Consider the following 22,272-nt stretch of genomic DNA (forward strand, 5'->3'; position numbering starts at 1 on the left):
CACAATTTTTTTTTCATCGTGTTAATGTTTTGTTCGATATTTGAAACTCAATAACATGATATTTGACAATACTAAAAAAAAACAACATATATAATGATTTTTTTCTAATGTTATCTTTGCTCTATTATCAATTTATCACTGAAATTAAAAGCAAATTGTAACATCTTCTAACAAGAATAAAGTTTTATGGGCTAAAAAAAAAGAATTTTTTTATTTACAGACCAAAATTTTAAAATAAATAGATATTTTACGGGGCTAAAATTTTTTTAATACATCTTGCTTGCATTGTGATTGAACTATTTTCATCAATTAAAAAGGCAGAGTTTCGAAACTGATGTATTCATGTTTTCTTGGGCTACTATATCTGAACGTTGTATTTCTTATTTCTCAAGTTTATGCTATATCTGTAATGGCACTTAGCAAGATTGATACACATGGATTCCAATCGATTTGATAGGTAAATTGTTTAATAAACTCAAATGAACGACTAACAATATGTATTAATCATACAGAACAAAGTAAAAATTACAAACAAGTTTTATTGGATCCACTCTATCTCAATTGGCAACAAATAATATTAAAACAAATACACAATGAAAAGAAATCAAGACGATGGTATAACCTAAGCACTATGAAGTAAATCACACATCAAACGGTAATATGATAGGGAACTATATAGTGGTACTTCATGACATATAATATGACAGAAGTGACTATAGTACAAATCTATGGATTAAAATTCCAGGGACTTTGAGTTCCATTTGCTCTAGCATAAATGGCAAACTCTGGTTTTGAGAATTTTGGCAATTCTGACTTGAAAATTTAAGGAAATTTAGGTAATTCTGATTTTGGAATTTCGGGAATTTTAGGCAATTCTGGCTTAGGAATTTCAGGAACTTTTGGTAGTTCTGGTTTAGGAATTTCAGGGACTTTAGGCAATTCTGGTTTAGGAATTTCAGGAACTTTTGGTAATTCTGGTTTTGGAACTTCAGGGACTTTAGGCAATTCTGGTTTAGGAATTTCAGGAACTTTTGGCAACTCTGGTTTTGGAATTTCAGGGACTTTAGGCAATTCTGGTTTAGGAATTTCAGGAATTTTTGGTAATTCTGGTTTCGGAATTTCAGGGACTTTAGAAAATTCTGGTTTTGGAATTTCAGGAACTTTATTAGGCAATTCTGGCTTTGGGGTTTCAGAAGTCTGAGGTAGTTCTGGCTTAGGAATTTTAGACAATGCTGGCTCTGGAATATTAGATACTTTTGACAATTCTGGTTTAGGAATTTCAGGTTTGGAAATCTTGGGAACTTTAGGCAACACTGACTTAGGAATTTCAGGAACTTTGGGTATCTCAGGCTTCGACATTGGTGGTGGTAACTCAACCTTGGGCAAGGAAGGCAATTCTGGTTTTGGTAGAGGTTCAGGCTTGGGGAGCTCAGGCTTTGGTATGTCTGGAATCTTAGGAAATGGTGGCAACTCTGCCTTGGGAATTTTTGGCACTTCTGGCTGCGGCATAGAGTCAATGAGACTGCGTGCCTCTGCAATCATTATATGGCATGTAATTGAAGAAAAAGTTAAGAGCAAAAGTGGTAAAATTGCCAATGAAAATTTGAAAGAGGCCATGGTTTGATCTAGCAGATGATGATAGAGCTTCAAGATCTAAAGGATTTCAAAGCCTTTTGGTAATTATGGTTATGATGATATATGTGAGTGTGATTATGGCCTTTTATAGATATGGGTTCTATGACACTAGTGATGACTATAGTACAGGGTAGTTCAACTTCCTGCCTCTTAAAGTCTTAATTAATAATATTATTGAAAAGAGTACGATTCGTGCATGCACTTCCAATGCAACTTTGATAGTTAGAAAAATTAGGTGACTTAGATTTTGAATATCTTATTGGTATTTGTTTCAAAGTTTCTCTGCAAGGTGTAACCAACATCACCAAATTTTAGCCGCCGCATCACTTTTTTTTTTTTTTATTTAATAGTACTATTTAGTATATACATATATATCATCATACATTATTAAAAGAGAAAATTCATTGCAGTAGTTCTATTTTATTTTGTGCCAATTTGGTTCTTGTCAGAAACAAAGAAATTCCGGTGAGATGGTCTTGGATTATTGATTGATGAATTATGACTTATCAGTGATTCATTCGTTAAGATACTTAGAGCAGTTTTGATATGTAGATAATAGTTAAAATATAAATATTTATTATATTAAGTAATTTAGTCAAACATGTTAAATTATTTAATTATTATTAATTAATATTTTTAAATGATTAGAAATTATTTTAAATATTTTTGTGTGAGTAATCATCGTATCTATTCTCCTAATTAATAATTAATGTTCAATATTTTGATGGATGTCCTTAATATTTTTCACTTTGTATAGTCTATATCATGTTAATATACTTTTCAACGGGATTAGGAATCCTTAAGTTGCCATTTATATGCCACTACTTACAACACCCCTGGGATTAGTATGTTAGTGCTTCACAGAAATTTTAGTAATTATATGCTAAGTATTCTTACAAATTTGGTTCGGAGACCCATGATTATCGATTTTTTGTTTTAGCACATTTTTTTCCTGCAAAATTCGAATGCGTGGCCATTAATAAGGTAACAATTTTAATTTGTTTACCACTTATCTAACTAGAAGACGATATTAGTAGCTATACTTTGATAGATGTGTTTTCCCCCCTTAAATTTAACAAAAAATATCCATATATTATCACATTTCGAAAAAGTGTATAATGGTGGCCAATTTCTCTTATTTTTTAATGTTAAAGGGTAAAATACACATGACATAAAGTTTACTCTATATTGATAAAAATCAAGGTGGCATGCATCTCGTCATCACTTCATTATGTATTTGCAAAATTTTGACATGCTGACTATAAAGTTACGTTAACTTGATTTTGTTTCTCTCATATAAGTTACATGTTGCAATTATTTCTTTGCTAGGTGTAACTAAAGTACCAAACTTGAGCCAACTACTGTGATTATTTTTTTGTTGAGCTAATTCCTCTTCAACTTTAATTTGGACTCTGATGAACATGCAAAGTAATCTTTTGAGGTTTTTGATACATGTAGATGTAGGAGTTAATATTGCAAGTGTAAAGGAGTATATGAAACAAGAAAAAATAAAAATTTATAAGATGAGAAATCTGTTAATTTGATATTTTAAAATTTTAAGTTGAATGTGACATTTCTTGTATTTTTTTACTTGATGTTAAAAGTTCTCCACCGTAGCCCATTTTCGATCGATGATAATAAGATTTGAACATATATATGAGTTCACTATATCTCTCTTAGTGGCTTTAAATTACTACAATTTGATATCCAAGTTTATTTTATTTTTTAATTATGTAGAGGTTTCGCAGACTGATCAAGAAACTTAAAAGTAGCACACAAATCAAAATTAAAACTTCAATTAAAAGATCTTGTAAGGCATTTCGTGTTGAAAAATAACACGTAGTACATTATTGTAGTAATTTGCACATAAAAAAACATTTTATGATGACTAATTTGAGTGTTTTAAAATAAGATTATTTTTAGTAAAATTCATTCTTATTTTTATTTATGATTCACTTGTCATAAAAAATAATTTTATATTAATTTTTATGTCATAAATAGGAACTAATTTTTTTATTAGAAAAAACTAAATTTAATCTCTATTATGATCTTATTTAATTAATTAAAATAATTAAAATTAATATAATTATTAAATTTTTTATAATAATATTATTAAAATGTATAAATTAAAAAAATATTTTTATTATAAAAACTATATATATATATATATATGTAATATGTATTTTTTTTTTTTTATTAGGATGAGTTCTTCACTCAAATTCGTCTAAATTTTTTTTATTATTTTGATTATTATTTATAAATTTAAGTCCCTAACGTTTTCCAGCTCTCTATGTCTTGTACATATATAGAAAAGGAAAATTGTGTATACTTTTAACGAAAATAGCAACACCTGTAGTATATAGAGCATTAGAGCCAAGTACACCTGAACTTGTACTTCTAATTGTGAAAAACTTGCATTAATAATTTACTCAGAAATCAGAATGTTTGGTTTACAATGTCAAATGTCGTCATTATTTCTTTAGCTATAACTAGATCTACCCCATTAGAGAAAGCTGATTTTTTTTTTATGAAAAAAATATTGGTTTTTTTTATAAATAAAATTATTTGGTGTAATTACAGATGGGTGAATTTTATAAATGAGAAGTCAACACGTGGTAGTATATAAGTATATTGGCCAACACGTGAGAGGCGTGTTGAAACACATAGGAAACGTGTTGAATGATTTCCACAATACTATAATACACTTCAAATATTAATATTCAACCAAAACACCATCTCTATTTTCATATTAAAAATAATTTATAAAAATAAGATCCTGCTTAACTAATTGAATCAATGAAATGTTAGTACTGTTAGTGGTCCGTCAAGTCCACAAAGATGTTTAATCTTATTTTTTCATCAATAATTATTAGAGTTTAATTTTAATATATTAATAGTATAAAAAATTTTATACAATTATATAATCACATTTGTTATTTTAGATGATCATTTATGTGATCAATAAAAAAAATAATTACTTTTAATAATGTGAAATTATGTAATTGAATACACTTTTAAAATTATACACTTACAATACCTCAAAATTAAATTCTAATTATTAATACTAAAAATAAAAGATTTACAAAAGAAGGAAATATACACGGGTATATTCTAGAACTTTTTATTTTTAATAGGATGAAAGGGCTGGTATATAGCTGTGTTATGGTGTTTCAATAGCGTATGATGGCTGTCCAAAAGAAATCGGACCGTCCGATGAAGATACTATAATCGGACGGATCGAGTACAAAAATCGGACGGTACACAAAATCCTCGGTCCGATTTATGCACTCGGTACACGTGGCACGCATGCAGCTCCCCTCCGGATGAATCCAATGCTTCCAATAACCCTGAATGTATCCCACCCTCCAGCAGCGTCACTTTTAGCCTCACACCCAAAACTCTCTCTATTTGCTCCCCAACTTTACACCATCTCTATTTTTGGAGGCTGCAAGGACCACATAGTAGCTCAAAAAAATCTGTATACAGTGCCAAGAAGACCAAAAATTAAGGAAGTGAATCAGTCAGAACTTCACATTGTTAATTATTTCGATCATTCAAATTATGTAAATTTTTATTATTTTAAATTTTGATTTAATAAATATAATAGTGTATCAGATTTTAGTAATAGAATAGAAATAATAGAGTTGAACTAATTAATTATCTTGCTTCATCTGTCACGTACTTGGTTTGAAATTGAACGAACCCACCGAGCACGGATAAAAGATACCTATACAAAATACACGACACTCTCCTAGATAGATGAGGATCTATCTTCTCACAAATCACACATTTTAATTCCTCAAACGACAATGTGTGCAGAATAACAACATTTAACTGATTCTCACATACAAATTAAACTCCTTCATACGTTTGTAATAAAATCTGTCCAAAACAATATATTTTCAAAATAACTCTATCATCCATGATAACAATGATATACTAACCACTCTCAATCACACTATAATTATCAATTAAGAGGTTGCGGGTTCGAGTCTCCTATCTTTCCAAATTTGCATCCAATGAGTTATAGCTCAAATGGCATAGTCTCCCCATACTCAATTAAGAGGTTGCGGGTTCGAGTCTCCTATATTTGGTAAAAAAAAAAAAATCACGCTATTATTATTTTTTTTTTTGCAAAAATGAAGAAGAAAGAGAACCATAGAAGAGAAGCTACATAACTTCCTGATTTTTTTGAACTGGACGAAGAGGTAGAAGAACTACTGGAGAGTTCTCAAGGTAACCTTTATGTATACAGCAGCAATAAGCAAATCGGACGGTCCGACTGCGTCTTCGCATTTCAAATTTTTTCATAACACTAATCAGACCGTCCGATTAGTTTCAACCAAATTTTTCTGTCCTAAAATTGCTAAGACCGATTTCAGTACCCTCAACGTTCTTTATTGTACAAATCAGACCATCTGATTTGTGTCTTCTCTCTCTTTCTGCAATAAAATTGGATGCTCTGATTTTTTCTCACTAAAAATAAAACTTCAACGCCATCACAATACTGTAAATCTCCCAATACTCCATATATGAGAGTAACTCACATATGAAACTCATAAAAAAATTAGCCTATATTCTAGGGGTGCACAAACCCAGCCCGGCCCAAAGGCCCGGCCCGGTCCTGAACACTTTTGGGGCTAATTTGGTGTGATTTCATCGGGTTTAGGGCCGGGTAAGGGTCTCAAAAATAGACCTGGTCATTATTTCGGGTCGGGTCCGGGCCATAGCTCGGGTCACCCGAAGTCGGCCCGGTGACCCGGTCATCATACACAATTAATATTTTGTGTTATTAGTGATGGATCATGACTATTCTTATGTGGAATTTAAGTATTGTAAATCTTAATATTTTGTGTTATTAGTCATTATAAGACTATAAGTTAATGTTTTATGTTTAGAATGCATAAGACTTTAGACTAATGCATAATATTGCGTTATTTGTATTGATTTAAATATTTAGTATTATTAGACAATATTAGTATTGATTGTGGTTATACTTTAGTATTGATTGTGGTTATGCTTTAATTTTGAAGAAGGGTTGGTTCTTGTTATATTTTTCTAAGTGAATTTTACCATGTTAAATAATGGTTGGAGTCTTGAAAATTTGGATATTTTTACATGCTAGCTTACAAGAAGGTATCAACGTGATGTAATGTTAACGGCCCGATTTTCACCCGGTATAATTGTGGCCCGAAAGTGTATTGGTTTCATCGGGTCTAGGGCCGGATTCGGGTCTAATAAATAGACCCGGTGTATATTTCGAGTCGGGTCTGGGTCACATCAAACCCGGCTTCACCCGACCCATGTGCACCTCTACTATATTCTATCGATATTTTTTTCTGCCTTTAAGGCTTTAACCATGCCTTGGGAACGTAAATCCATTACTTATTTAAAAAAAAAAGAAATATATTTATTCATTTATAAATTATAATTATATTGAGTCACAAAAAAATTATAATTATATTGAATTATTGATTTAAAATAAGGTTAACACTTAAAAATAATAGGCTAGATGCTAATTAGTTTAGTATTTATTTTAGGGTCAATATTTTATTTAAGTAAAGTTTATATATTTAAGTTAGTATTTATAATTAGAGCAATATTTAAATTTAAATTGGAAGTAGATTTGTAATTATGTTTAATAAAAGTAGTATATGTATGTGGATTAATTTATTTTATTTTTAAATTACTAGTTAGTATTTAAAATAAAATATTATTGTAGTATTTTTAACTTATTGAGATTACTATTAGAATTGCTAAATTAGTAGATGAAATTAGTAGATGGAACAACTAATTTGTTTAACTATATTTATATTTGTTTAGTATTTCTTTTATTTTAGATTATCAATTATTTTTTTGACAGAAACAATCATTATTTTATATGAACACTGAGATACCAATTAACTATCTTTATAGAAATATAGGATAGTCACATATTCGTTGGAAAATAATATAATTCAACTTGATTCACATTTATAATCAATTTTCATAAATAATATAATTAAATTAAATTATACTTATAATTAAAATATGAATAAATATAATAATATAATTTTAAAAAAATACGTAATAATATTTTAAAGTATTTAGATTTATGTTAATATTTTTGTGTAGACGCATGGTACATATATTATTGAACTAACTAGTGTATGACCCCGTGCTCAGCACGGAAAAATTTATAAAAGTAAAAAAAAAATTATATGCTTCGATATTTAAAACAAAAGTATAAAATAATTATTATTTTAAGAAATTTATAAAATTATTATCAAAATCAAAGTTTAACTTAAAAAAAGTGAGTAATAATTATTTTATATTTTTTAAAGTAAAATAATTATATACTGATACAGAATTTAAAATAAAATTAAAATATTTACATTAGAATACTATTTTTTCAAAGACTTCTCTATAAACAACATTGATGGTTGAATTTGCAGACATTCTTACGTGATTCATAAGTAAAACTTTTAAACCTCTCTTACTCTTAACTCTTGAAAGTGCCATATATAGTTGGCCATGTGTAAAAACTGGTTTGGACAAATACAATCCAACATGAGATAAAGTTTGTCTATGAGACTTATTAATTGTCATGGCAAACGATACTATTATGGGAAACTGTCTTCATTGGAATCTAACTGCGACGGTTTCATTTGTTGGTACCATATTCATTCTTGGAATCAAAGCAATATGACCAACATTGTTACCCATTAAGACTTCATATTCTATGACATGATTTCCAAGCTTCCTAACTTGTAGCCTTGTACCATTACAAAGACCACTGGATTTGTCAATATTCCTCAGTAACATCACCGGAACACCAACCTTGAGTATTAATTTATGTGGAGGCAAACCAGAGCAATTTATGCTATTCAGTAATTCAGGACTATAGATATCTAGTTGACTCTCCATATTCCCTTCATCCATACAAATGGAATCCGAACTAAGATATAATTTTCCCCCTCTAGGAATGATAGCCATCAGATGGTTGTTGACCTCTTCAACGATGTCTAGTGTGGGAGCCAGTATAGTTCTTGCTTTGAAAAAAAATCCTTTGAGGACATGTTTTCCAAAATATTTGGATAAGAAAAATGAACCAACTCATCAAATGCCTGGTCCGAAGAAGGAATAACAATATCTCCTGGAAGACATATCTCAGATTCACCATCCATATTGTCACCTATTAGACCATCACCAACTTTCAATAACCACTCACCAAATTGCTCTGTCTCATCTTGATCTGAAGCAGTCGTCCCTATAGAGAGTCTCATGTTTTTTGTTAGTTTGAGCACCTGACAAAACTTTCAAAGGTAACACGAATTCACAGTTGAATGAACGATGTCTTGTCTCGATCCTCGTGGAATGACAGGAAGAATTTGTCTAAAGTCTCCACCTAGTACAACCACTTTTCCTCCAAAGGGAAAATCTTTGCTATATGTTGGAGAACACCTCATGATATCACCCAAGCATTTATCAGCGCTTCATAGCAGTACCTACTAACCATTGGAGCCTCATCCCAAATTATAAGTTTGGCTTTCAACGGCAACATTGCTTGAGGGGAACCAGGTTTGATGTTACATACAGAATCCTCAGTTATATTCAGCAGTATTTTGAACCTTGAGTGTGTCGTTCTTCCATTGGGAAGAAGTAAAGATGCAATACCACTCGAAACAACATTTAACACTATATCACCCCCTTGAGCGAATCTCAGCAGACATAGGGTTCCAGAGAAATATTTTTCCAGTATCCCCATGACCATACACAAAGAAAAACCCCCCTTCATCATAATACACAACTGTAACGATTTTATCGAATGCATATCTCTGCTCAGGTGTTGCGATGGCTAACATGTCTGAGGCATTTTTCTTTAAATCATCCATGTTAAAGTTTAGCTCTTCCCTAATAACACTTTCGGTTAACAAATAACTATCAACTTCAGTTGCTAAAGGCATAGGAAGATAGTCTTTCAAGGTTTTACCATAGGAATGTAAGATATTGTCTATATCCATTAAGCACAACTGCTTAATCTCATCATCTGACATTGTTAACTCTGCATATCATACAATACTATAAAAATTCAATTAAACTAAAAATGATCAATAAGGAAAAACTTTTATCATTGTAATTAATAAAAATTCACCCCTCATGTTCATCACGGCTCTCTGTCGATACAAAATATCATCTGAGAGTTCATGCCAACATCTATCCCAGACATGTTCTGGTCTTGACATATTGTTGGATGTTAATAGAATGACAAATAACCTCCTAACATATGATCCTGAGGCCCATGAGATTGCTTCCTTAATTGCATCAATAAATTCTTTGTCATCTTACAAGAGTTCAAGGACGAAGCATGCATCTCTATACATAGCATAAATTGTTCCTCCTACTGTTCTTATATCTCGAAAACTCATACATCCTCTTTGAGTATTCAAGAGAAGTCGTTGGTAATATTCTTCAGTATTTGCTGCAAAAAACTTGGTTAAAATCCCACTTTTAAGTTGTTAAATGGATTAAGCTACGCTATTTTAATTATTATGTAGCTACACATCCGCATAAGAATAAGTTTCCTAAAAAATATAGAAAATAAAAAATTGTATAATCTACAGATTATAACTGTTGAAAGTTATTTAAACATTTATTTTTTAGTGTAGATAAATCGAATAAAATGGACGTGGGGTACAGGCTATTAAGATTTTAAATTTAAATCATTAAATAAGTAAGATCAAAATTGAATATAAACTTGTCATTACCTGCAGGTACATGAGTCAACCTTCCAATTGCGAAGCTTTTCTTTCGAGGAAACCACTTTGAAGAATCGTCCTTCCAAACAAACTTGGTTGGAAACTCAAGATAAGTCAGACTTCGAGCATAGGGATATGACATGTTCGCCGCCATCCATCCCAAAAACATGGACTTATGAGATATTGCTCTTTCGACGATATCATTCACATTAGAAGTTTCACCAGAAACCAAAGGTTGCTCATCCTCCAAATGGAATGGAAGTCTAATCACAAATGGTTCTTTCTCTTGGATTTCGTATCCAAATAGACGCCAGACTGCCTCACATGCCGAAATGTACTTACAATTGTAGTAATTCCTAATTTTGTCAACAACTTGTGTGGCTTCTGACAGATCACCAGTATTGTATAGAGTAGCTATTACGCAGTCATTACCCTTGTGTACATACTTAAACAGATACTTAATAGAACTTGTTTGACATGTGTATTCCACATTTATGTGGCACCCAAACTTGAGCAACAATTTTGGATTATACGGAACAATGAACTTATTGTCTAGTACACATTCCCTTTTCTTCACTGTTTGACCGTTATCAATATACCTTTATTTGGAAAATCTGGCCTCATCAATGAGTGTTCGCTGTCTAAACTCTTTAGGATAGAACTTTGAACAGGATCCATTCTTCATGCAAGGTGAATTCTTGTTGTACGGACCACATGGACCATGTACCATGTAATTTTGAATAGCTCCATGTAGATTTTGCCTTTCATTTTCATCAGGAATCTCAGCTGTTATATGTTTGTCTATGTCATCTGGTGTTTGTGGCTTGAACTCGTTACTCATGAATAAAAGGATATGTGCATGCGGAAGCCCTCTCTTTTGAAACCCTACAGTGCAAACGTCTGAAAATTGAAAAAGACAAATGAGCAAAGCATTACAACATAAGATTTTAATAAAGCGTTGCATAAACACAGACTTACATCCCAAAATTTTGCCAAAGATTTTTTCCTCTTTTAGGTCATCAATCAAACCATCAAGCTTGATCTTGAAAACTCGACACAATATATCAGGACGGTCTTCTGCCTTCAATCCAATGGAAGTCATTTCTCTTTTTATCTCATCCCATTCAGGGTTACAGGTCATGGTGATAAAATAGCTAGGATATCCTGCATATCTGCAAATTGCAAATGCATCTTTACAATTATTCATCATATACCTAGGTCCACCGGTAAAAGTACTGGGAAGAATGATTCTTTTGCCAAGCCTTGCAGCATCTACATCCCCGATTATAAGACTTTCATGTAGACATTTGTATTTATCAACCCTCAACTGTGGTTGTTTACACCTAAAGAATTTTAACCTCTCTGATTCCACCATTGTGTAGGCATCTACCAGAAACTGTTGGAATAATCTCTTTGATCTCAGAATTAACGGAGATTCACCCGTCCTTTTTTGTAGTCGAAAAGTAAAGAATTGTCACAAAGTGATTGTTTTGTTTTTCTTTGTAGGCCTAGCAGAGATAGAATCTGATGTTTCAATACCTAAACAAAATCCATCCTCCCCATACGGAAACAACAATGGATATTGCAAGGCTAAATAAGATGGATGAAAAACATCAATCCGCTGGAGCTTTCTAGATTGACTCCCTATAATAATATCTCTATCTTTGCTAAGTTGTTCGACATCGCCAATAATCAATGCAGCCACTTCAGATGCAGATGGCAAGTTGTATGTCTTGCCATCTTTAGTCCTTTTACTAATCAACTTAAACTTTATGTTTGTGCAATTTTTCTGTTGGTACCTATCTCTTGCATAGCGAAAACTCTTTGCCAAACTATTATATTTGTCTAGCATGTTTCTTAATATTGCAACAATTTCTCTATTCTGCTCATTTATAGCTTTATTGGAGCTACGAAAAAAATAATAAAATTTATGTTATTTTCTCTCACAGATAAGAAATAACTAAAAAATTTGACTGGTTGCATGAAAATTACTGAAGTGTGCCTATTCGATTATCAATCTCATTTTCTGTGTCATAGATATATAGCTGGGCAAATGTTGGTCACAAACTATCAGGAGGAAGTAAGCTACCAATGCTATAGTAGTTTTGACCCCCAAGCTTAAAAATTGGAGGAGCAGTCCCATTGTTCACCCCTCGGTCAATTTTTCTGGCCATTGATGAAAACAAAACATTGAATTAAATGTCCTTATATTTTTTCGTTAGATTATTGGCGGGTCCTTGTACACTGGAGTATGCTAGAATTGTAATAAATCTATGTTATATAAATGATTTTCGATGAAGTATACCTTTTGTTAAATATTGGTGTATGAATCATTTGGAAATCATTAATTATACGTACTATTTGTTAACACGGACAGTGGAGTTCTTGTCAATGAGGGATCCGTCCGTAGAGTTAAAGATTTAGATCTTATCTCTGATGTAGAAGGTCTTACATAATTAGGAGGAGTATTTTCCTGTCCAATTCCATGCGAGGCACAGTGTAAACCATACATAGATAGTTGCTTCCCTATGAATGAGTAATGAGAAATATATAGAAAATTTTCATCATTAAACTGATATAAATTAAATTTAGATAAATATGAGTCAATTACAGTGAGAAAAATGTCACATTTATCTTCACTGGATTGTAAACTGAGAATATTAGATGAGGTACCAGTTTTTCGACACACTGTTCTTTGACTTGTAGTAATCTGATGCACATTTTTATGTATGTCAAAATTTGTATTATTATTGTTCTTCGACACTTTTAAGTCAATGAAACCATTTTATTTGGTTAATTATGTTTAACTCTTGCTATATGTTACACTTTTAAGTCAATGAAACCATTTTATTTGGTTAATTATGTTTAACTCTTGCTATATGTTATGCTTTGAAAGAGATGGTTAGGCTTATTTAAAATCAATTATCTTTAACCTATTAGGCTAACTGAATCATGAATGATAGAATTCAACAACAAAATTTATCAAGAAATAATACAAATAATTAGTTTATACCATTATTTTCTTAGACAGAGTATGTAGTGTGTCAATGTTAAAAAAGTATCGTGAGTCATAACTTGGTACATAGAACCCGTAGTCTTCAACGCAATTGGGACAGAAATATCTTTTCTCAAGTTTCCTTAAGCCACGACGACACTTCTTACATCCTTTGTTCCACCAACCAAACTCGGTCTCAACTTCTTTAATTGTCCCAGCAGTAACAAATACAGCATCCTAAAATCAATGGATGTAAGGGTGACAAACCCCAATTTGAGGGTTTATCTTGTGTTGATTTCAGGGGTTTTATCAATGATTCCACACACTTTCCATATGAAAATACAAGATTTTGCATTCCTTCCCTAGTTTTGCCTCATGAATGAAAACATGCTTGTTTTGCACTAAAATAGATACATTTCTAATCTTCTCTTGATGCCATTCGATGCCGTGACTTGTGTGTTAAGTGGTTTCAGGATATAGAATAGGAATGGACCGAAAGAGAGAAGGAAGATGGGTACAAAGGAAGGAAGCATGAGGATTAAGCTTTGAAGGTTTCCGCATGGGCGCGTGCGCGCACCTGGCGCGCCCGCGCGGATAGAGCAACGCGAAGCCAAAGCCAAGAGCCGGCTTGAGAAGCGGCTAAGCCAGGATCTTCATGGGCGCGCACGCGTACATCACGCCTCCGCGCACATTACAAGACGTCTCAACGGCGCGTGCGCGTACCTTGCGCGTGCGTGCCGATTTGCGAAAATGATTTTTTAATGAAGTCACGTGACTTAGGCGTGGAGGCAGTTAAGGATCCCACTTTTGGAGAAGCACCTTGGCGGGAAAAGCTTAAGAAGACCAAAGGAGCAAGGGTTAAGGGGACTTTTAGTTCATTTCTTCTAGATCTAGATATTTTTCCTTTTTTTTTTTGGAGAGAAGAGAGAGTTAGTTACACTTTTTGGGAGAAGAAGAGGGAGATTCCAAGCTTCACTAGGGTTCATCCTCATCTAATTTCTGAATTTTCAATGACTTTTTGGTGAGATCCACTACAATTCTCACTCCACTTTGTTCATGTCATAGATTTTCTTCTCCAATTTCAAGTAGTAGATACAATTGATCAATTCTCATAGATCTAGAATTCAACTTTGTAATTTTGGATTTTCATTGCTACTCTTTGAGACTTGTTGTTAGATCTTTGTGTTGCAATACTTTTAATTTGACTTTTCTTCTCATTTTACTATGACTTTCCTTCTTGCTCATCACATGTTTGATAAAATGACAACACTAGCTATGGAGTAGAATTCTCACACTTGGCATAGGGTTTGGTCTTTGGAAGAAGTTGAATAGTGTATTAATAGTTGATTTGGAATTAGGGATTGCTAGTTGGCTTGGAGTGCACTAAAGCTAGATTCCCATAAGGTGAAGCTAGGACTTGTGACTCAAGTTGATTACTTTCATTTGACCTTCCTCTATACCTAGGGGATAACTAAATGGAGCAAGGCCTAATTGTTGTCAACATTGAATGAACTATAAGGATAGGATTTCAAATGCCAACCCTAAGCCAAGTCTTTTGATAATTGATTGTTTGTTTCTCATTGCTTTGCTAAAACCTTCAAAGAATTCCTACAAAGCTTACTAAATCAATAAGATGCACACTTTGGCAATTCCAAGGGAGAACGACTCGGGAGACTAGTACTCTCGGATATAGATTGTAGATTTGTTTGATAAAGGATTTTGCGTCGGTTTAGACTATACTACGATTGATCATTTGATAATTTCTACACCGGCAAAAATCCATTTGTCAAAATGGCGCCGTTGCCGGGGAATCTTGCTTAGTGTGCCATGTTATTGTTTTGGATCAAGCATGTATATATGTACATAGTTGCACTTCATTGTAAATTGCTCAATTGATTAACTTCTCATCGTTACAATGAATTCCATTTCTCCTTCATTGCATGACGCGTTCACAACCGAATCCGAGCTTAGCCCCTTTTGATCCGGAAATAGAACGAACTTTGTTTCATATTAGACAAGCTCGGAGGCGGCTAAGATTTGGAAAGGGTGAAGAGGTTTTCACCACCTCAACCACCTTACTACAAGTGAACATTGAACCGTCACTCAAAGAAGGCATTAATCATACTCCCATCAATCTAACTAACAATTCTTCTTTTGTTTTAGGTACTAATACCATGGACGCTCCAAGGAGAGTTACCATCAAGGAAGCGGGTGCACCGGATTATGTCCTTCAACCCCTTCATGTAACTCACCCCAATTTGAATGCGAACTTTGAATTGAAGACCGCTTTGATCAACCTCCTACCCAAGTTTCATGGGCTTCCCGCACAAGACCCTATTCGACATCTCAAGGACTTCCACCGCATATGCTCAACTACTAGACGGGAAGGGTCCGATGAAGTTGCTATATGGTTGTTTGCTTTCCCTTTCTCTCTTGAGGACAAGGCCAGAGAATGGTTCTACACTCTCTCTAGTGAAGTTACCTCCGATTGGGACCTACTTAGAAGGGGATTCTTGGATAAATTCTTGCCCCCGGAAAAGATGGATAGGCTAAGGAAAGAAATGTCTTGTATTATGCAAGGTGAGACGGAACCACTATATGAGTATTGGGAACGGTTTCGCAAGCTACTAGATGCGTGCCCTAATCACATGATCGACACTCAAGTATTGCTTGGGTACATATGTCAAGGGATGCGAGAGCAAGATAGAACCCTCTTGGACACTTCTAGCAATGGTTCTTTGTCCAAATACAAAACCGCGGAGGAGGCATGGCAACTTATTATTGACTTAGCCGAATCCAATCAACATATGAGGCGAAGAGTCAACCGTCCAAGGACCGTGAACGAGGTATCAACTAGTAGTGAAGCCACCGCTCTAACTCAATCCTTGAATGAGATGACATCCGTCTTGAGGCAACTCCAATTGAATCAACAACAACCACAACAACCTCAATCATATCAACAACACCCTCCACCATCTCAACAACACAACCAACAACAATTGGTCCCCCAAAGAGTATGTGGTATTTGCTCTTGCTACTCTCACTACACGGATGAGTGCCCAAACCTTCAAGAAGACAACACTTTGGCGGCCACCCATAATTTCTATGACCGCCCCAATCAAGGGTACTACCAAGGAGGTAATCCTAACCAAGGGCACCCTTATCAAGGAGGAGGCTACAACCAAGGAAGTGGACACAATAATCAAAATTGGAAAGACAATCATCAACAAGGGAATAGGGATAACAACAACAATGGAGGAGGTCAAAGATGGAACAACAACTCGCAAAATTTCTCACAAAACCGACCATACAACTTACAAAATCAACCATACAATCAACAAAACACACAAAGAAACTACCAAACATATCAACCACCACATCAAAGACCACCACCCAATCAATCACAAGCTCCTCAACTCACATATGCAACCACCCCCTCCAACCAAGACGAAACACTCCGGACCATCATCCAAGGCCAAAAGGAATTACAAAACACACTTGCTTCCGGCTTCACCGGCCTTACCTCTACATTACAAGCTCTTCTTGCACGTATGGACACACCATCGACCCCCACTCCTCAACCCCCAATCCAAAGTGCCATTCCCTCTCAACCTCAACCAAATCCAAAAGGGGGCATCAATGCCATTACCCTTAGATCCGGTACACAACTAAAAGAGAAGGAAGCAAAGGACCCAAGTCCTATCACAACCGCCCAAGGGGAAGAGAGAATAGATATAGAAGAGGTAGTGGAAGATGAGACACCACAAGCCACAGTTGAAGATGAAGCCCAACCAACAAGGGAGACAACCAAGGCCAAAAGAACCTTGGAAGAAGAAAGTGCTCAACCACTTCCATTTCCAACACTTGCAAAGAAAGCAAAAAAGCGCATAGAACTCGACCCCAAAATGGTAGAAATGTTCAAGAAAGTTGAGGTAACCATCCCCCTCTTCGATGCCATCCATCAAGTTCCTAGATATGCTAAATTCCTCAAAGATTTATGCATAAACAAGGATAGAATTCTTGAATTGGAAACCATCCCATTGGGGAGTTCTATTTCCGCTTTGATGGGAACATTACCGGAGAAGTGTGATGACCCGGGCCCTTGTATGGTCACTTGCACCGTCAATGGAGTTCAATTTAGAGATTGTATGTGTAACCTCGGAGCATGTGTTAGCATCATGCCGCTCTCTGTTTATCGGGTATTGAACTTGCCCCCACTAAAAAGGTCGACGGCAAGATTTGTCCTAGCGGATAAAAGCATAATAACCGTAGCGGGTGTTGCGGAAGATGTATTGGTGAATATAAAGGGGTTGATATTTCCGATTGACTTCTATGTCCTTGAAATGCCGTCAAGCGAAACCGAGAGAGCATCCTCTATCCTACTTGGAAGGCCCTTCTTGAGAACTTCTAGATTTAAGCTTGATGCTTACTCGGGGAACTACTCATTTGAAATTGATGGAAGAATTGTAAGCTTTAGCCTAGAGGAAGCAATGAAGCATCCACCGGAGAACCATTCTTTATTTCGGTGTGACCCAATCGATAACATAGTAGCCGAAGTGCATCTTGCAAGATTAGATGAGAAGTACATGGTCAAAGAGGCAAATGAAGAGTCAAGCGAACTAAATACCACACATCATACAAGCCATCCGGAAACTCAAACTTCAAGGAATGACAAGAAGATGGAATTGAAGCCACTACCACCTCACTTAAGGTATTCATACCTTGATGAAGCCCAAAAGCTACCCGTGATAATTGCACAAGAGTTAACTCCTCAACAAGAAGAAAAATTGCTGAATGTATTGAGGAAAAACAAAAGGGCAATTGGGTGGAGTTTGGCGGATCTAGTGGGAATAAGCCCCCAAGTATGCGAGCACCGCATATTTCTTGAAGAAGGAGCAAGACCGGTCCGACAACCTCAAAGGAGACTCAACCCAACTATTCTTGAGGTGGTAAAGAAAGAAGTCACCAAGCTACTTGAGGCGGACATCATCTATCCTATCTCGGATAGTGAATGGGTAAGCCCGGTCCAAGTAGTGCCAAAGAAGTCCGGAGTGACAACCATCAAAAACGAAAGTGGTGAACTTATAGCAACAAGAGTGCAGAATTCTTGGAGAGTATGCATAGACTACCGAAGATTGAATGCGGCCACAAGAAAAGACCATTTTCCACTACCATTTATCGATCAAATGCTTGATCGGTTAGCCGGTAAATCATACTATTGTTTTCTTGATGGCTACTCCGGATACTTCCAAATTCATATTGCTCTAGAAGACCAAGAAAAAACCACATTTACTTGCCCCTTTGGAACGTACGCTTACAAGCGTATGCCATTTGGCCTATGCAATGCACCGGCAACGTTCCAAAGATGCATGATGAGCCTATTTGCGGACTTTCTAGAGCAATCAATGGAAGTTTTCATGGATGATTTTAGCGTGTATGGTGAGTCATTTGAGCACTGCTTAGGTAACCTTGAAAAAGTCTTAGAAAGATGCACCAAAACAAACTTTGTCTTAAATTTTGAAAAATGTCATTTCATGGTCAAACAAGGCATTGTTTTGGGACACATAGTATCAAAGGAAGGCATCTCCGTAGATCCGGCAAAGATAAATGTCATATCTAGCTTACCTTACCCCTCCTCCGAGAGGGAAGTCCGTTCTTTTCTTGGACATGCAGGATTCTACCGGAGATTCATTAAGGACTTTAGCAAGGTGGCCTTACCTCTTTCTCGATTACTACAAAAAGACACCGAATTTGAGATGAGCAAGGAATGTATGGAAGCATATGACAAACTCAAGGTAGCATTGACACAAGCCCCTATTGTACGAGGACCCAATTGGACTCAACCCTTTGAAATCATGTGTGATGCTTCGAATTATGCGATAGGAGCCGCGTTAGCACAACGCGAGGGTAAGATTCCCTATGTCATAGCTTATGCTTCCAAAACATTAGACGGAGCCCAATCCAACTACACCACTACCGAAAAGGAACTTCTAGCTATTGTTTTTGCTTTGGACAAGTTCCGAGCTTATCTTCTTGGTTCCAAGGTAGTAGTGTACTCGGATCACGCGGCACTAAAGTACTTGTTGGCAAAAAAGGAATCCAAACCGAGATTAATTCGTTGGGTGCTCTTATTACAAGAATTTGACTTGGAAATCAAAGATAGGAGCGGTGCCCAAAACCTAGTGGCGGACCATTTAAGTCGCCTCGAACACACAAAAGGCGACACCACTCCTATCAATGATTCCTTTCCTTTAGATGCTTTGCATGCAATCTCGGAAGTGGTTCCTTGGTATGCCCCAATAGCAAACTATTTGGTTTCACGCACTTTCCCTCCCAATCTCAACAAACACCAAAAGGATAAGCTGAAAAGCGAATCCAAATACTATATTTGGGATGATCCCTATTTGTGGAGGTGTGGAGCGGACCAAATAGTGCGACGGTGCATACCTCAAACCGAATTCCAAGCAATCTTGGACGCTTGCCATGCTTCCGAAGGAGGTGGTCACTATGGGCCACAAAGAACGGCAAGAAAAATCCTCGATTGCGGATTTTGGTGGCCAACTCTTCTCAAAGATGCTTCTCTCTATTGCAAATCTTGTCCCCAATGTATTAGGTTTGGAGATATTTCCAAGAAGGACGAAATTCCCCAACAAAATATGCTTTTTTGCGAAATCTTTGACGTATGGGGAATCGACTTCATGGGACCATTTCCAAACTCTAATGGTTTTCTCTACATCTTGTTAGCCGTCGATTATGTGTCAAAATGGGTTGAGGCAATCCCCACCCGAACGGATGACACTAATGTTGTGTATTCTTTTGTGAGGAACAACATCATTTGTCGCTTTGGCGCCCCAAGAGCAATCATAAGTGACCAAGGATCCCACTTTTGCAACAAAAGAATAGACGGCCTCATGAGAAAATATGGCATCATCCACAAAGTCGCCACGGCTTACCACCCTCAGACAAACGGCCAAGCCGAAGTCTCTAATCGGGAAATCAAGCATGTATTGGAAAGGATTGTAAAGCCGAATAGGAAAGATTGGAGCATTAAACTCTCCGACGCATTGTGGGCCTATCGAACGGCTTACAAGACACCCATTGGCATGAGCCCCTTCCGGCTTGTATATGGCAAAGCATGTCACCTACCGGTAGAGATTGAACATAAAGCTTATTGGGCCGTAAAGGAGTGTAATATGAGCTTGGGTGGGGCCGGAGTAGAGAGAAAGCTTCAATTGGCTGAATTAGAATGTATGAGATTGGAAGCTTATGACAACTCTCGACTCTATAAGGAAAAGTTGAAAGCCATCCATGACAAGAACATTAGGAGAAGAGAATTCCAACCCGGTGACCTAGTCCTTCTCTACAATTCAAGGTTGAGATTACTACCCGGAAAGCTTAGATCAAGGTGGGATGGGCCCTACCAAGTGGAGAAAGTAGAACCTTATGGGGTCTACCACTTGCGCCACCCATCAAGCCCGGACATCTTCAAGGTAAACGGGCACCGTCTCAAATTGTATCATGGTGAGCAAAGAAAGAACGCCAAGGAATTTGAAGTGTTCCTCTTGAGGGATGCAACTCTTGAATAAACACTATAAGCTGCTGAAAGTCCAACTTAAGGACATTAAACAAAAGTGCTAGGTGGGAGACACCCCACCATGGTAAGATCTTCCTTTGAGACTTGTACATAGACACTTGACTTCATGTTTGTTAGCTAGATTTTAATGCCAACTCCCCTTCATTTGTTGACTTCATTTGCTATAGTGCTTAAGTGGCTGTATGGAAAGGGGGGTTTGAAATGTTGAAAATGGTGTAACCACTTGCAAATTTAGAAAAAACCCACCCCTCTGCGCGTGCGCGCACATGGCGCGTCCGCGCACATGAGCGAAATCCACCAATCGACGCGCAAGCGCATGGCGCGCGACCGCGCCGATTGCTTTGCTGCCCCCCTAGTACATTCTACAGAGAGTTAAGCCTCTCTCAAGCCTACACTAAGCCACCAGCCCAAACACCTTTGCCGCGTGCGCGCACCTGGCGCGCACGCGTCCATCCAAAGCAAGCACGGAATGCGCGCGCGCGCCACAGCCGCGCACGCGCCCTTTCACTCTGCACTCCTCTCTGGGCCATTTCACAGAGAGTTGAGCCCCCTCCAGGCCCCTCTCATGCCTGGGGCACAACCACGAGGACGCGTGCGCGCGCGCGCCAAAACGCGCTGAAGCCATCTCTGGTACTTCTTCCAGAGAGTTAGGCCACCCCTATGCCTCTCCTGTGCCCCCAGCCCAAGCGCATGGGCGCGCACGCGACCTGCGCGCGCGCGCGCCCCTAGCCCACCTCGCTCCCTGCGCGAGCGCGCAGCGCGCGCGCACGCGCCGGTGATCGACGCCTTAAAAATAAAAGGGACACACTTACCCCTTCATTCTCATTCCACTTCTCTTCTTCTTCCACATCCTTCTCCATCTCACAAGGTATTATACTAAGCTCCCTCTTAGTCCATTAATCTCTTGTAGTTCTTATTCATTTAGTTGCACCATCTTTTAGGTAGCTTCCTTCTTCTTTTCTTTCTCTCCTCCCCCTTACTCTAGTTACCTCCTTCTTTCTTCTTTGTTCCTCATGAGCACTTAGGTCCCAAACTCACTTACATGAGTAGATGAATGGTGTTGCTTACTTTTCTTGCACCCAATATGCATTATAATCATTAATAATGGATTGTGGAAAGTTACATTGCTCTCATTTTCACATAATCACATACTATTTGAGGGATGCACACCAAGTGTTCGATGAAAGGCACACTTGAATTTTGGACTTATTGTGACTACCTTGCCTCTCAACCAATCACTTTCGAGTGCATCCCCACTTTCCACAAACCATTCATCCCCATTTATGGTCCCCAAGGGTGTGTGCTTCTCA

The 22,272-nt window shown here is 36.5% G+C and overlaps 3 protein-coding genes across 3 annotated transcripts; all 3 read right to left on the reverse strand.

Moving 5' to 3' along the window:
• Positions 1-480: 480 nt before the first annotated feature.
• LOC107619115 (uncharacterized) lies at positions 481-1,687 on the reverse strand. The gene has a single exon (XM_016321338.3). The coding sequence runs from the start codon at positions 1,615-1,617 to the stop codon at positions 823-825; it is 795 nt and encodes a 264-aa protein (XP_016176824.1). The 5' UTR covers positions 1,618-1,687; the 3' UTR covers positions 481-822.
• Positions 1,688-8,253: 6,566 nt separating this feature from the next.
• On the reverse strand, positions 8,254-8,900 carry LOC107641165 (uncharacterized). Its single transcript, XM_088498628.1, has 2 exons — positions 8,795-8,900; positions 8,254-8,681 (listed from the first exon to the last, which is right to left on the reverse strand). The coding sequence occupies exons 1-2, from the start codon at positions 8,898-8,900 to the stop codon at positions 8,254-8,256; spliced, it is 534 nt and encodes a 177-aa protein (XP_088354754.1).
• Positions 8,901-9,317: 417 nt separating this feature from the next.
• Positions 9,318-11,748, reverse strand: LOC110272129 (uncharacterized). The gene is made up of 5 exons (XM_088498629.1): positions 11,588-11,748; positions 11,352-11,545; positions 11,043-11,273; positions 10,383-10,949; positions 9,318-9,679 (listed from the first exon to the last, which is right to left on the reverse strand). The coding sequence occupies exons 1-5, from the start codon at positions 11,746-11,748 to the stop codon at positions 9,318-9,320; spliced, it is 1,515 nt and encodes a 504-aa protein (XP_088354755.1).
• Positions 11,749-22,272: the final 10,524 nt, after the last annotated feature.

Source organism: Arachis ipaensis, chromosome B9 (genome assembly GCF_059453495.1).
Source record: "Arachis ipaensis isolate K30076 ecotype BB chromosome B9, ASM5945349v1, whole genome shotgun sequence".
Taxonomy (NCBI): Eukaryota; Viridiplantae; Streptophyta; class Magnoliopsida; order Fabales; family Fabaceae; genus Arachis; species Arachis ipaensis.